At 32.8% G+C, this 17,554-nt stretch overlaps 1 protein-coding gene across 1 annotated transcript; it reads left to right on the top strand.

Moving 5' to 3' along the window:
• The first annotated feature begins 3,475 nt into the window (after nt 1–3,475).
• On the top strand, nt 3,476–17,392 carry LOC111000586 (uncharacterized protein C05D11.1). The gene is made up of 18 exons (XM_022270089.2): nt 3,476–3,717; nt 3,783–4,128; nt 4,616–4,718; nt 4,960–5,082; nt 5,638–5,751; nt 6,250–6,402; nt 6,745–7,014; nt 9,160–9,302; nt 10,020–10,128; nt 10,651–10,821; nt 11,437–11,673; nt 12,800–12,919; nt 13,516–13,811; nt 14,294–14,465; nt 14,792–14,935; nt 15,741–15,898; nt 16,678–16,833; nt 17,211–17,392. The coding sequence occupies exons 1-18, from the start codon at nt 3,579–3,581 to the stop codon at nt 17,266–17,268; spliced, it is 3,012 nt and encodes a 1,003-aa protein (XP_022125781.2). The 5' UTR covers nt 3,476–3,578; the 3' UTR covers nt 17,269–17,392.
• The last annotated feature ends 162 nt before the right edge of the window (nt 17,393–17,554 follow it).

Raw genomic sequence — 17,554 nt, 5'->3', positions numbered from 1 at the left:
TGAGCTTTGTCTGCGTGTTTTCTTTTACAATATAAGTTGTAAGGTTAAATAAAATCTCCATGAAATATTTTTTGAAAGAGTCTCTTAAGCAATATATTTACTGTTTTGAAACCTTAAAATAATATAATTTTCTCTATAACTTAGGTGGGGGTTTACTATCGTAATCGCTTAGTTAAAAGTAATTATATTTTAATTTAAAAAAAGGCATAAAAATCTTTATATTCTTCAATTCAAATCTTAAGGCAAGCAGTAAGGACACCAAATATGCAACACAAATATCGTTTAAAAACCTCCAACAATTGCGCAAGAGTTTAAACAAAATATTTTTTGTTTTGAAATAATACAATATTATGTACAACTTAGGTAAATGCAATTGCAGTATTAAAACAGAGATTGCTCTGTGGGAGATAGAAATTAAGTTATCATTCTTGTGTGAACGAAACACAATCAGCCTCTGCGAAAGTTGGGTGATATTAATGGAAACAATCTCTCGGTTGATGAACTTTCTTTATTAAATCTTTATTCCGCTACATAGTAAAAAATACGCCATTGTTATATGCTAACATAAATTATGCATGAAAAATATGTAATTCAACTAACTAGTATACTAATATACCGCCAAGGCAAGAATCTCCTTCGACCTTAGATTATTATATAAATTTGACGAACGTGTAAACAAGGCATTATTCTATCAGAACTGTTTTCTTGCTTGTTTTCTTCAAGCATTTTTATTAAAATGTGGCCTTGCAGGTGTCCATTAAAATCTCATTAAACAAAGGCTATACTAGAAACATAACCGCGCGTCATTATTTACCGACAAGTTATGATTGTTTATAGCAAGAAGACCGCATTGAAAATTATATATCCGACTTCGAAAAGATCAGCATTTTTGCTCCGTAACTTCCAATAGCGACAGCGATACTGTTTCCCGACGTTTTGGTATACAAGTTCGGATCCCGCTGAAAATCACATTATTGTAATCAGGATCGCTATTTGAAAATACAAAGTAAGGGCCCAGGGAAGCGTTCAACTATTTTACTTAGTTTAGATGTCTGGCGAGAATACATAAGTTAACCAGTAAGACGTGTATAATATCCTAAATCCATTAATAAATGTATTTTTTTTAATTATATACAAAACCTGGGAATTTTATATTCATAGGGTATGTATTGATAGGGGTTTATCATTTTTTTTAATAATAATAACCTGACCGACATTAGCAGAAATCAATTTTATTTACGTGAATATTGTAGTGTTAAAATAACTATATGTGCGATTAAGGTATCCATTAAAATACTAAAGAATGCCTCCGATATCAATCAACCGTAATGTTCGATTTCAGATCAGATTTTTCAGAAAAATATCTTTTTGTCTTCACGTATCTGACTCATACCTCCCTGGGTGGTACGGTACACAAGGTAAATGTGTAAAAATACAAGTGATAACCTGTCATTAAAATTTTTGCTATCACAATAAATATTCGTTAAGTATGTAATCCCTAAATAATTATAAGATAATAATTATTGATAACTGGCGATAACATTATTTTTAATCATTAATGTATTATTAATTGTTAACAAGTTTTTGATATTATTTTTTTTAACACAGCAGTAAACCTAAATAGTTTTTCGTTTGTTATTGTGAATTGTCGGCGAATCTAAAACTCTTGTTACACGTGAAAATCAACCTAACGCGAGAAAATTTTCGATCAATGATTTATTATGACTTTCGTTGTTGGCTCACTCAACAACAAAGCTATAGTAGGTAACAGCTATAGTATAGGTTAAGATTAGTATTTCTTAATAAAGTCCCATTTCGTGCCACTATTTACAATTGGTTTAACGCGTGGACGTAGAAATCTCAATGATGATACGCGTAAGGGTCGTCCTTTAACAGCGATTACGGAAGACAATACCAGTGCTGTGCTACGCATGATAGAGGAAGATAAGAGAGTGACCTATCAGCAGATACGGGCAAGTCTCGGCATTGGTATGAGTCAAGTTCAAAAAATATTACATGAACATTTAGGCGTCAGGTAGCTTTGTCTGGTACAAAGCTACCTGGATTCCACCTGGAAGCACCATAGATTCCCCATACTTTAACCGACGACCAGAAACACCTTTCCATGGACTGGTGTCACGAAATGTTAGACAACGGCGGTGACTCAAATGCTGTATTTGACATCGTCGCAGGTGATGAAAGCTGGTTATATAGCTACAAACGCGAAACCAAAAGACAGTCACGTCAGTGGGTATTCATTTCAACCAACTTGAGGTACAGAAAGGAAGAAGTCAAGGAAAAAGATGATTGCCTCATTCTTTGGTCGGAAAGGTCATTTCGCGACAGTTGTGCTAGAAGATGAAAGAACAGTTACCGCAGACGGGTATGTCCATCGCTGTTTGCCTGTTGTCTTGGAAAAAATTCGACAGCAGCACCCTCGAAGCACGATCCTCCTTCTAAATAAGATTAATGTTAATAATAATTTACAGTTTAAAGCACTGATTTTTATAGTTACATCAGTCAAATGCTGCAACATTTTGCAACTGGCCATTGAATAGTCTTAATAGAATCGACAATGACGAGTTTACTTGTAAAAATTATCCCTTCGCCTGTGCTATCCTAAAAACGTCGTGCAATTTAATTTCGTTGGCGATTGTTTTGATTGAAATATAATGTGTAGGTATTTGCGTAATTTAAAACGCCGTATAATGATAATTATCAGGTAAAAAGGTTAACGCCGCGTTTACAAGCTGTGATGGTAGGTACGTCACAGATACTTGCCTAAAGAAAAGTTCTTGCGGGTTTATATAAATATAAATATGAATTTGAAATTTATAAGCCAATATTTAACTGAATTTAGCCACTTGTGTAGGTTTATAGTCACCTATGAATAATATGAAATTACTTGGTTTTTAAAATCTTGTTAAATAGTCTTTTATGAACATGTAAACTATATAAAAATATTAACAAAGTAATATCAAGTCGAACGTTTATATTAAATATTATTTATGTTTATTTATATTGAAAGGAAAGGCCAATAATAGTGTCAATAAAGACGCTTCTTCAATTATAATATATTAATTGAAAATGTTAAGAAGCGCAGCGTAAAAGGTCAGGTTAGAATCTAAGTGAAACTATTAAAAACTATTTTTGTTAGGTTTTTGGTGAAAGGTTTAAATTTATTTTAATGATCATGGACTTCTCTGTATTACTCGCTATTAAGTAAATAATATCACAGAGTACAGACTAGAAAGGCAAAGAAACGCAAATATCTATGTTCATGGCGTCAAATCAAAATGTCATTTAAGTATTCGCAAATCGCAATCGTCAAATGTCATTCATAAATTTCAGTTTTTAAAAATAAGACTTGGCTGTATGGACTAAAGTCCTTTGCCTTTCCCATAAGGGACAAATTGAAAAAAAAATCAGTTTTTAAACGTCACGTTATAACAATTTCTATTACTACAAATTGGAAGTTTACTTTTGTACATAAGTAAAATATTGAATTAATTTGTAATAATTATAATAAGATAAGTTAATAAGTATACATACACGTAGTGTAAGTTGTAAGAATTACAATGTCACAATTTAAACTTGTATCGTCTACAAAGGCATACGATGTTATGCCGGTAAACAAATATGTATCTACTAAAACCGGATTAACTGTAATTATAGCCAATGTTGAGGGTCCAACCGTTAATGGATTCTTCTGTCTTGGTATGTATAATCATTTCTCATTAATTGTTAATACCTGCACAACCTAATGCTTTATTGTATTTTAGCAACCGAGGCACATGACGATGACGGTTTGCCCCACACATTGGAACATCTAATTTTCTTGGGTTCTGAGCGGTATCCTTACAAAGGAATTCTGGACCTATTGGCGAACCGGTGTATGGCCCATGGCACCAACGCCTGGACTGATACAGACCATACTTGTTATACTATTGATACTGCTGGTGATGAAGGAATGCTAACTTTGCTTCCTATATATCTTGATCATATTTTAAGACCTACGCTTACAGATGAAGGTTTTACAACAGAGGTTCATCATATTGATGGTGATGGTGAGAATGCTGGGGTAGTCTACTGTGAAATGCAAGGAAGAGAGAACTCTGCTGATAGCAGGTAGTGTAGCACCTGACAGAATTTCAGTGTAATTGGAAATTCTTTGCCATAAAAATGTCAAATATGTTGCTTAGAAAAATAACTCACAAGGTAAATCGGAAATCTCTGGAAAGTGGGCTCCAACTTGCCCCTTTCATATCATGAGGATAATATTAGAGTAGTTTTTGCTAGAGCATGGCAAAAATGAATTAAATCATTATTTTATTTATCTCTTTCCATGCTCAGGTAAATAATGATTTAATTCATCTTTTGCCAAAGGGAAATTTCCCTTTTAAAGGAATTGAAAATTTGCCATTTACGTGTTGCCTAGGCTACAAATCTGCCTGATTGTGAGTCTGTTAGGCTACTATGTAGAGGTTCTATATAAAAAACTGAATTTCCACTTTATTTCACATATACATATATATATTGAGTACTTCAGCATTACTTCTGAATATTGCAAGCTATGGTTTTTTAGTTATACTTTACCATAATTTGTACTTTGTAGATGTGAGCTGAAATTATTGCGTGCTATGTACCCAAACAGTGGATATTCATCTGAAACAGGAGGCATAATGAAAAATTTAAGAGAATCAACTACTAATGTTAAAGTAAGTTACTACTTTTTAACTATCTGTTACTTGATAGCAATGCTTGAAATTCCTAAGGAAACGCGAAATAAACATTTCTAATATATTTTTATTTATTCCGCAGAAACATGAATATAAGAATCTTTATAAAAATAATTATTGATATATGAAATGTAATTGACCACCATCAATTAAATGTCATTGTTTTCTTATATCATATAAACTCAGGCATTTCCTTGATATAAACAAAATTAATTTCCAGGTGAGAGATTTCCACCAAAAGTTCTATAGGCCTGAGAATTTGACAATTATTTTAACTGGACAAATAGAAGCCAATGATGTGTTTAAAGCATTATCTATTGTAGAAGATGACATCATTGCTCAGGTGAGTAATAGTAATTGCAAGTGTTAGGTATTTGTAGAACAAATAATATTTTTCATTACTGGAATCAATTAATATTTATGATTTATTTGTTTATTATCTACTACTAGTAAGACAGTATTAGGATTTAAAAAAAATTCTGATATACCATATATAATTTGATAATTTAAAATAAAAGATACACACATACAGAAACAAATTCAATATAAATAAATAAAATGGATATGTACATAATATGTTGTGCGCATTATGCACAAAATTTTATCATATTACATATTTACTACATTCATACTTGCTGTATCTCTATAAGAGAGAAACGGTAACTCATGTACCTGTATTAGCAAGAAACTCCGGTTAGTATAAACCTTTATAAGAGAGAGTGAGATTGAGATTGATTATCCAGGTTTGACTGTATAGACCAGTGTTATGTACTGTTACTCAGAGATAATGTACAATTTGATGGTGACATTTTTGACCAGTAGTTTTTTTATTAACTAAATAATAAAATAAATGTCGTCTTTGATTTCTTAAATGTTAAAGGAGTTTTGTATGATATAGAGGGAAAAAGAGGCAAAAGAAGAATGGGTGAAGCCCTGGCAGACCATGCCACCATCGCCTAACTATGGAGATTATACAGAACACTGGCCTGCTGATACTGAAGATTGTGGTCAGGTAACATGATACTGTTAATATTAATTTTTACCTTGACTTGGAAAAGATTACTTTAAATTATATTTAAAAAAATTGTAGGTTTCACTCAAAACATTTATTTTTTAGATAGGAATAGAAACCACAACCTTTATCCTCAGTGCCTTCTTTTTAATTTCTTTATTAGCGGGAATGAATTTCCGAACAGTGTGGGACTCGCTCTAAAAGCCCTACCCAAGAAAACCCTCCCACCAATCACGACACTGTTAGGGTCACTTGGGGTCACGTAAGCATTCCACCAAGAGACCCCGTGACTGGCTGCTGCAGCAACCATCTTCCATCTTAGAAGGGTTGCACCCAACATGTGATTCGCCGCCATGTTCTCGCTTGCACACAAAAAAAAAAAAAAAAAAAAAAAAAAAAAAAACAATGTTGAACATCAACAAACAACAGATTTGTGTCCCGCTTTTCCGCACCTATAGCACATCACAAGCAAAAAATCTTAATAATTTAAATATGCAGGTAATATTCGGTTGGCGCGGACCACTTCTTACTGACAAATCAGCTATCAAAGACTTGACTGGTTGTGCGGTACTTCTGAGATATCTTTGTGACACTGCAGCAGCCCCCTTGCAACGATGCCTAGTGGAACGGGAAGACGCTTTGGCCGGAGATGTAAGATATTACTTTCAATATCATTTTGTCAATTATGTATATGTATGATTTGAAGCAATTCTTTTTAAAATATATAAATAAATAAATAAATAATTAAAAAAAAAAAATTGTGAAAATTTTATATTTATTATTATTATTTATTTATTTTATAGAACAGGGGGCAAACGGGCAGGAGGCTCACCTGATGTTAAGTGATACCGCCGCCCATGGATGAATGCCAGAGGGCTCGCGAGTGCGTTGCCGGCCTTTTAAGAATTGTAAAAATTATTTTATAGTCACAGACAATCATCAGAAAGAACAACAGATGTAAACGTGATTATATAATGCGACTAATCATTACAGGTGTCTTACAACCTAACAGAGAACTTAGCATCGCTAATAAAAATACAATTGGACAATGTACCAATAGAAAAACTGAAAACTGCGCGTAATCAGGCCCAAGCCTGCCTCAAAAGTCTTAGGGGAGGAGAAGAAGTTATAGATATGGATAGAATGAAAAGGCTCCTGCAGAAACAGTTACGAGAAAGTATGGCCAGCCTGGAGTCTGATCCTCATCATGCCATGGCGTTCAGATGTATTGGAGATGCATTGTATTCGCAGAGTGAAGAAGATGTGAGTATAATTTTATTACATATCCTATTTATGTGTATTTCCATTTGTTATTTTCAGTAAATTTTACAATTGTTTTGCTGTTTTACGTTCATTTATATATTTTACTGTATCAAATGTGGACTAATTTTAACCTACAGTTTAAACTTCATGTAACGCCCACGACAAACTCCCTAGAGCGTCGAAATCTATTACATGGTTTTACACTCTACATAGCATTAAACCCCTCTTCAATAATGACAATTAAATAATAAAAAATACTTTTAAAGTTGCCGTAATTACTTAAAACTGCGTAGATGTACGTTATTTTGTCCCCTTTCTGTCCTAGCCCGTACTAAACTCGATACACTTTGTATGAACTATAATAAACTTTTCTATTTCGAAATGGTCGTAAACAACCACAAGTAAAAAATTACACCATTAATACTTTACTTTGATATATCACTAAATCCGTCAGGTATATACATCATTACATAGTTGATCTTATTAATGTGGACTAAATAAATTACCGTGTTTGTTACCATAGATACCTTATTTTAGATAACACACATTTGCCGTATATGAAGAATTTGATAAATTGACTATATATAAAATATCTTATTATAAAAATACAATCCTATTTATAAATTTCCTAATTTAGACTTAGTATTAAACATGTTTTGTTTTCCTTATCTGAGATCATCAATTTTATTGCTATATTATATTTTAATATCTACACTTAAATATGAGAGGAAAGATTTATTCGTTTGTTTTGAATAGGCTCCAAAACTATAGAATATTATATAAAATATAAACACCTGTATGAAGAGTTGGATATTGTTACCCAAGAATACCAATAAAACTTCGTATGTCGCCTACGCTCCTGAAACTATTTACAATAGAGCAAAAAAATCTACAAAACGACATCACATTATGTCATGCATTATATATCAAACTAGCTACCCACGCAAATTTCGTTTATCCTTAATGCCTAGTCTATCTAGCTATTAGTACACACCAACATATATCAAATAAAAAAATAATAGCTACGTACGTAATTCGCTGTTTTGCTGATGATTTTTCTTTTTCTCTATTTTAAGTTCCAACCTTCTTTGTAATTTTATTTTATTGTGTAGTTGTCTTATCTTGTTTATGTTTTTAATTTTGTATTTTTTTTAGCATAACTTATATTTACACGTATTGTCATACATATTAGATATAAGATTTTATAAAATTATCAGTAGATTTAGTAATATGTATGATGTTGTAGACTTAGAATAAATAAATATAAAAAATAGGGGTTAATTGTAGAGGGGAGAAAGTTAAGGGTTGTATGTATTTTTATACGTTGTATCATAATAAAAAACAAAAATATAAAATCTTGAGGTGGACGCCCCATATCGCTTACCTACGCTGAATATGCATATAAAATTTGATAAAAGTCGGTCAAGACGTTATGTAAGACTATGGTAACTAACAGTGACACGAGAATTTTATATACATATAAGATATATCCGTGCGAAGCGGGGACAGAAACTGGTAGACTATAAAACCATTTATGATAAACAAAATATTAACCTATGACACCTATTAAATTACCGTAGTAATATTACACATTTATTTATTGTTAATTTATAAATAAATTAAATATGACATTTGCATTGCGATCTGGTTTTCAAGAGATCGCGTTACCCCCGACCTACTAGGCCAACACTGTTTTATTATTATTAATGAATGCACACAGCAATTGTTCGTTTTCAATTCTTAATGTAAGTATTGTGTTAAAGTTCTAAAAAGAGATTAGTTTTGTTAGTGCTCTAGTATTGGTATTTGTATGGCCCCTTTGAAGGTACATTTTCTATTTCTTTATGCTTTGAACAAGATTCATTCGGTTTTCCCGCTAGTTCTATTACGTCATCTGTCCATCTTTCCTTTTGTCGTCCTTTACATCTCTAGATGTATGATCTGCCCAGTTCTATTAAGTGTCTAGAAACATATCTTAATTAATCATAGATATTTTAAAGACTGCCTGAAAATATTTTTTCATCCTAAACTGCGGTAATCATATAGTATCGTAATATATATATTTTAAAATTTATGCATTTTTTAATAAATTGTAAACAGTATTCCTTTTCGCAGTAAATTAAAATTAATATAAATTTTTTTCAGTTCCGCCTAAGAATGAATCCACAAGAAACAATGCACGAATTGCTGGAGGAAAACTCTGAGTTCTGGTTGGGATTACTGAAGCGATTCTTTACTGATGACGTCATTACTATCATTGGGTCACCGAGTATAGAGCTGCAAGAAAAGTAAGGCATAGGGCACACTGTAGGACGATTTGTTTTCAATGCACTGCTTTTTTAGATGTAAAATAATTTTTTTTTAATACTTATACTCACTTCACAAATTTACCCACTAGCCTTACAGTGCTAAGCCAATACGATAATGTCGAAAAAAATATATTAATGAAATATATAATATAATATTCTGGTCTTAATTCTGGTCCTTGATCGCAAATAACATTGGCCTTATCCGTCGCACATATTCGCTAGGTACAGAGAAACCGCGTTCTTGGTGATCACTTGGTTGGCTCACCAAGACTTAAATATATCAGAGAAGGAAACCGTTTTTGGTCGGGCACATTTTTCAATTTCAATACGCGTCTCAACGTCCATGCATATATTTTATTTGTTAGTCAATGTATACAACTTTTTAAGTGCGGTCCTTCACATAAAAAGTAGTTTAGCGGCGAGTGATATTCCGTCCCTTTTCATCACAAACAGTAAATAACGCACAAGTAAAGATATCATTTTTTTAAAGGTTCACTAAATCTGAAATTAGTAGGCAGTAATGCCAGCTAAAGAAGTTAAAAAAAGTAATTAAAATTTATACGATATATTGTTCGTGACATTGAAATATTTGTTATATTTGTATTAGTTGTTAATGTCCAGCCATTACAAATGAGGTATTTAAAAATTGAGTAAATTTAAGTTTGATATATTGAAACAATAATTCTGTTTGGAAAGGATGGCTGATGAAGAAAAGAAGCGTCTAGAAGAACAGAGAGCTAAGCTTGGGGCGAGTGGACTCGCGGAAAAAGCAAAAGCCCTCGAGCAGGCCATGGAATTCAATGAGGTATTTGTCAAAAAAATTGTCAGAAACAAGAGCGCGCCTTGGTATATAAAAATCATTTTATATACATCATCAAAACCAGTTAGATAAAAAACGCATCCCAATCTCCTGCTAAGAAAGAACTGTATTTTAGGAGACTTCCTTGTACTTTGTAGGAATATCAAATTAACTGAATTGTCCGCTCTACGCCCTTGAGTTGCGATTAATGGAAATTTACATTAATTTTTTTTGACGTTTATAAATGTCCTTGTTTACCTGTATGAATAAAGATATTTTTTTTTGTTTGAATCAAGGTAAGTTAATATGAATTCACAAAACACTTTAGTAGATAGTACATTCTGTAAACTATTCTGGGCATTTAAACAGTGTTTGATGATATATTACAAATCGTTTTATGAATGATTTTTTTATCTAACTTTTAAATTTAGTTTTCTTATAACTCTCACCTAACTTCTAATAAATAATATTTAATATCAAATCGCAATGCGTTATAATTTTTATATATAATGCTGTTTTTATTTCCAGCGACCACCGCCAGCTGGTACGCTAGCATCTGTCCCAGTGCCATCATGTAAAAACCTGAAGTGCCACAATCTATCCACGTGGGCCACAGATTCTGGCCCATGCCCCCATTTCGACCTCAAAGAAGTACCCCTGTACACCAGAGTCCATAGCTTGAAGACCAACTTCGTTTATGTAAGTTACTATATTAAGCCTTGCAGTTGATACATATATAAAATAAAAAAAGCCATTCATTTCAATTTAATTTTAAAATTAGCACTGCAAAATATAGTTCATTTATAGATATATGTATATATAAATTGTTTCTTAATGAAAAACTTTACTGACATTACTTACAATTTACAATTGATTACATCTTTGTAAATGAAATAATGAATATTATAATTTAACTAATTAGAACAACAAGTACGTATATCAGCTAATTTCATGACTCACTCTCTTTCTTCTACTATGGTAAGAGAGAGAAAGAGAGTGAATCTTTATTTCTCTCTCCCTCTTGCGTTGAAATATTGGACGCTACTGCTCACCCTCGCGTTGGCCTGTAACAGATATACTATGCGCATGCGTTCCAGTGCCATACATTCGCTCTGTCCCTTTCTATTCCCCCCCCAGGAGGGTTCAATGTTTAACGCACCCTTGTTTGGAATTCGTTATAGTTTCATCTCAAAAAATCTAAAATTGACTAGACGAAGGAAAAATATGTCATGGAAAAGTGCCCACTATTTTTTACACACAGTTCTTTTTTTTTAATAAAAAAAAATAAAAAAATATCTTAATGACATATTACAGATAAATCTCATCCTAGACACGAGCCAAATAGATGAAGTCACCCGCAAGTGGCTCCCTCTGCATTTGGACGCGTTGGCGGAGTGTCCAGTTCGACGCGGGGACAAATTAATTCCTCACGAAGATGTGATTTCTACAACGGAACAGCTCACTGTCTCCTTCAGCAATGACATAGGTTTTGGCAAATCTGGAAACTTTAGTGTGGGACAGTATGGGCAATTTGTTCATATTGAAGTTAGGGTAAGTACCTACCTGTTTTAATCAGCTTAGGAAAAAAAAATTTTTTTTTTTAAGAAAATACGCAGAAACTAGGAGATACACGCTTTTTCTAGAAAACTATAGTCGTTAGTTTGGAAATATTTTTAGTTAGTGTGTCTAGAATTTATGGGTGCCATAAAGTGTGTTAATTTTAATACATTATTACTTCGGAAAAAAAAACTATTTTTTTAAAGAAAGTACGCAAAAGTTAGGAGATACACGCTTTTTCTAGAAAACTATAGTCGTTATTCCCGAAATATGTTTTGTTAGTGTGTCTCGAATTTATGTTGGTTTTTTTTTAAGAAAGTTTTTTGAAGTGAAACTTCTTTAGAATCGTTGTGATTTCAAACCGGATGCAACGGAAAAGCGACAGTAAAAAGAGACAGAAACATTAATTCATATGATTTAACGTGGGAGAAAATGAGATAGCAGGCATTATACAGCCTCTCTTTACTGCCGCTTTTTCATTTGATCGAATTTCAAACTTTCGTTGTTTTAGTTTTTGCCAAATCATTAAATCATTAAAATATACTGTTTTGAAAGAATACACACATTTAGATAGTGGAAAATGATTAATTTATATTTGATTAATTATAAAAACTTTGCTTTTAAAGGTTTCACTTCTACCATGTGTGAATTGCACATATGTTTTTTTTCCAAATTAATAAATTAGTGCGCACACACTGGTGTTTATCAACAGTTTAATTTATCTCAGTGCCCGCTAGTGCGGTATTGCCCTTAAGAATACAGTGCGTAAAAATTATTGAGTGTATAAAAAAACATTATTATTAAGCCTTTATTACTCAGTATAATATGAATTAATATAGAATATAATATGATATTGGCTCTTCTTTTTCGAGTTCCAAGAAAAACATAATTGTATGCAATTAAAACTCACGAATTTAAAGCTTGTAAAACAAGTTACCATACAGCCATTCTTTTCCTATTAGTTATTTTGTGTGATGATTTTAGTAATTAAATATTTAATTTAAGTCTTTAAAGAAAAATAACAGAACATTAATGTTTGCAAAATTAATGAATGCACTTTTAGTTATATTTTAAGCCTTTAATAATACATTCTAAAAGTATACAAATTAATGTATTTTAGTGTGAGCCATCAGACTACGAGGAAGTAGTGAACCATCTCTATGAAGTTCTTTATGCAGCCGAGTTGACCAAGGAAAGACTGTTGGTCTTTGCGCAGAGATTGATCAACGATGTTTCTCAGGTAATTTTAACATTATGATTGCTGCAAGTGTTATTTTAAATATAACTTAATTACAATAATGTTAAACAATTTATGAGTGAAATGCTTTACTATAATAACCAATCTAATACATTAATAATTATGAAATGAATTTAAAAACGTTTTTTAAATTCATTTCAGTTCAGTTTTGTAGTTTTATTTATTTAATCAAAGTATAATTGGGTATAGAACTTAGACAGAAGAAAAAAAGAAAAAACTTATTATACATAATATACAGGATGTTTAGGTATAAGTGGCACTGGCCCCCACACTAGGATTAGAGGAAGTGGTTAAAGATGATAGGGCCTCTGCTTATATATAGGTCTGCGTTGTGTTTGATGTTGTGTGTGTGTTTGATTCTAATCCATACAAAAAAACTTGTATGGAATACTACTGACATTCTCAGTCTTGTTGTCTGCAAAATTACAAAAACAATTTGTAATTATAATAAATAAATAAAATAGTATTTATGCAGTCAATTTTAGAGTCGCTTACCTTCGAAAGTCAATAGTTACTAATCATTCAAAATTTAATAACATTATATGGTTAAGACGATGATTTTTAATTTGGTTTTTCAGGTTCGTCGGGCTGGCCACAAAATGGTGTACGATATTTTACGTGACTCCCTCTACGAGAAGAATACAAACGTTCATTGGGCGACGGTACTGCGCCAACAGCAGTTCCTAAAAGAACTGGTGGAACAGCTCAACGCTGGTGGAGATTCTGCTCAAAAGGCCCTCGACGAAGCCACGAAAACGTTGAAGAACATCACGGAGAAGCCCTGGCTGCATCTGGCTAGCGATTTGGAAAGATACCAGTTGAGTACGAAGCCCTGGAAGCAGTTTGCGAGACCGAACGAGATTGTACCAGTTGCGTAAGTTTTTGTAAATTTTCTATATTATATTATTTTTTAATATTAACTGATATGACGACGAGTCTAGAGTTTTATTGAAATCTTGAGAAAAGCGCTTTTTTTATTTATTCGTTGAAAAAACGAGCCTTGTACTGTATGTATAAAAAGTGCAATTCAGTAAGGTAATTCAATTCGAGGGGTCCTTCAAGAAAAGAGCGTACCAATTCTTAAAAGGCCGACAATGCACTCGCGAGCCCTCTGGCATTTAGTGTACATGAAAAAAAAAACGTTTTTTTTTTAATATAGATCATCAAGGTATCACTTATTCCACGTCATTAAATTCGAACTTGTAGGCAACCCTATCGGCAAAGAAGACAGAGGGTGTAGGCCGAGAGAAAAAGCAGGCGTAAAATTACGGTACTCTTTTAAAAAAAGCAAATCATCAAACAATACTACATATTTAAAACAAAAATAGCATATAAAAATTAGTTTCTTTCTTTCAGGCCGAAGCTGTATAACGAGTGGGAGCTGATGTCCGGCTGGGGAGGGGGGTTCGTGGTGGGGGTGGGGGGCGTGGAGAGCTCGTTCTTGGCTCAGCTCAGTCCAGGCCCACCTGGGAGCTCGCTGAAGGACGCACCCTTGTCCGTGGCACTCAACTACTTTACACAGCTCGAGGTAGCCCTTTATCAAAAATATTTTAAAAATTTGAATTTGTATTGTCTTTTATTAACGTAACTTTGACATATTTAATGGAAACACTTTTTTAACGGATTGAAGCTATGTATTATTACGAACTTATTATAAATTATTATGTCCAAATAGTATCACAGCATCCGTTAAAAAAATGTGTTTTCTTTAATTATATTTGATTTGACTTATTCTCATCACTTTAAGGTTTCATACCAGGCAATAAAGTTTTAAAAACTTTATTTGTGTGATGGATCTTCATTTAGATCGCTTATCGTTATTGTATAATACATAAATAAATGTTTATGTTTTAGGGTCCCATGTGGCGTGAAGTCCGTGGCGGAGGCCTATCATACGGATACGCGCTCCGCCCTTCGCCTCACGAAGCCGCCCTAGTGCTTTCCTTGTATCGGGCCACTAATGCGGTGGCGGCCTATACTAAAGTCAAGGCTATACTGGTAATCGTCAAAAAATTAGTTTTCACTTCGTTAGAACTTAGCAATACTGAATAATAATATATTTATAGGATATTAAAATAGTCATTTCTTTTAAAACCATTCTTAAAGGAAAGAAACCTCTTAATTTGGAGAAGGGTCGTTGGGAAACAAAGATTTATAATACAATACTATAGAATATCGGCAAAATTTTTAAGCCGGCAACGCACTTGCGAGCCCATTGGCAATGACAGTGTATCGCGGTATCACTCTTCATCAGGTGAACCCGTTTGCCTCCTTGTTCTATTAAAAAAAATGGTTAAAATTATTCTCAAAGTCTTAAATTTTTCATGTCTGAGTAATATTTAATTCTGCACTGTGGTTGCCTGGAAGAGATCGCTCGAAAGCGATAAGGCCGCCCGGTGCCCTTATTGTTTAATTATTTTAATTGTTCTTGGACAACTCTTCAACAAATAAGGAAAAATGAATGTGGTTAAAATGTTTTTTACATTAAATATCTTTATTAATATCCTAGACTTATATTTATAAATCTAATTTAAGGCTAGATTGGTCTTATGATTTAAAGAGACATTTTTTTTATTGATAAATCTTGCCAACGCTCGGCACACTGATACATAGGTAAAGAAACACAAAATACAATTTTTAATGTGACAAGCACTTAAAGGCAAACAAATATCATTCAAAACAATTATTAAACAAAACAAACATTACAAAAAAGAAACAATTACATAAAACTAAACAAATATATATAAACTATTTAAAAAAATAAGATAGTGGATGTTTTACTAAATTGAAATTCGTAATCTAGGAGGACTTCCTTGCCATTGGAAAGTTTGACGCGGAGCTTTTCGCTTCGGCCAAAAGCACGGCTCTGTTTGAGGTCGTGGAGGTCGAGAAATGTCCTGCAGACGTCGTCAAGCAATCGCTCTTCAACTATATCAAGCGCGTCGGAACCACTCATAACAGGTCAGTTAGACCGATTCCCACAGGAGGCTTTCATTTGGATTAATTACGTGAGCAGGATCCCGTTTTTTGTATGGTTAAGGCATCAAGAATTTTCTTGATTAAGCTATTGCATAGATTTTATCGCGGCCTTTGAGCGTGGCGACTGAATCAAGAAATTCCGTAACGAAAATAAAAACCTAACGCACGATGACGTAATATGTGTGGCCAATACGTGTTAGAGCGGGACAGAACGCATACTGCGTCTTACATCGGCTGGGGTGATCGATGACGTAAGGTGCGTTAGAGTGGGACAAAACTTATATTGCGTATTCACATCTCTCTGACAAGCCTTTTGTTTTTTTTATTTGTTATATTATTATGTATATGTTATATATATGTTATTATGCCTTTTGTCGGGCTTAGTGGAGACTACGGATCTCACTCGCAACGGTCCTGACATAACTCTTTCGCTTCTTCCACACTGCTCGTCGGTTATGAGTACTTTTTACTTGTGCCTGCTCTAGTACGTCCTGGATTTGGTCCTGCTACGTACCATACGGCCTATTTAGCCCCACTTTACCACAACATTATTTATCTTGTTTATATATTTTTTATACAAATTTAATACACTTAGTAAAATATACCTATATTGATTTAGTATATTGTCGCGTTTAAAAACTAACAAAAATCCTTGACTGTATACTCGTTTGAATTATTCTTCGTTCGACATCGTAATCTATGCGATTACTGGTAAGTTACACTGGTGAATGATTTCATCATAATTTATATTATATGATCAGGGAGTTGATATGCGCCATAGCGGCAGTGACAGAGGATCAGGCGTTGAAGGCCGCGTCGCGTTGGCTGCCTTCGCTCTTCCAGCAGGACAAGAGCAAGATGGCCATCGTGTGCCATCCAAACAAGGCCAAAGAGTTGCAGGCCAGCTTCGAGAAGACGTAATTATTAATTACTTTATATTATTGGTTTAATTCTGGTTCGTGTCTCATAAAATGATGACGTACAAGAAAAATCTTTGTTATGTCTGATATAGATATTTCATTATTATAAATATTTAGTCACAAATATCTATAACGTCCCATGATTTAAAAAAAATTGATTTTGTTAATTTCAGCATTAAAAAAGTAATTAAGAATGTTCTTGCAATTTTTTAAAGTTTCTTATAACATATGAAACAAAAGAGTATTTGAGTTAGTTATGAAACACACCTTTAATATCAGAACAATAAATAAAAATCAGACATTTTTTTCCTATTACAGATATATTTCTTGTTATTATTAAGTTTATCTTATTAAATTTTCAAAACCTTTTTCAGATTAAACATCAAATTAGAAGCATTCGAATCAATGGAAGCATCTCACTTTAATAAATAAGCGAAATATATAGTTTTTCATTTTTGAAAATGTTTTTCACATTTTTAACTGCTTGGCTGTGCCTTACGATGTGTGCGTGTCTTCATTTATATTTTGTTATTAAATAAATACGTGATTTGCAACATTTTTGACTTTCATTATTACAACTAACAAAACTGGATATAAGAAATAAATTAACAAAATTTATTAAAGAAAATATTTTGCAAATGCAACCAATAATCTTCAATATCGATACAATACAAAAAAAAGGATACTCGTGATCAATTAAATCATAAAAATACCAGTT

This window comes from Pieris rapae, chromosome 7 (assembly GCF_905147795.1).
Source record: "Pieris rapae chromosome 7, ilPieRapa1.1, whole genome shotgun sequence".
Lineage (NCBI taxonomy): Eukaryota > Metazoa > Arthropoda > Insecta > Lepidoptera > Pieridae > Pieris > Pieris rapae.
This window is presented reverse-complemented; position numbering and strand designations above follow the sequence as displayed.

Coding starts and splice junctions, on each gene's coding strand:
- LOC111000586 (XM_022270089.2), top strand. CDS start 3,579: ATGTCACAATTTAAACTTGTATCGTCTACAAAGGCATACGATGTTATG. Junction 5,752..6,249: donor ATACTGAAGATTGTGGTCAG/GTAACATGATAC, acceptor TTAAATATGCAG/GTAATATTCGGTTGGCGCGG. Junction 14,936..15,740: donor CTAAAGTCAAGGCTATACTG/GTAATCGTCAAA, acceptor TTCGTAATCTAG/GAGGACTTCCTTGCCATTGG.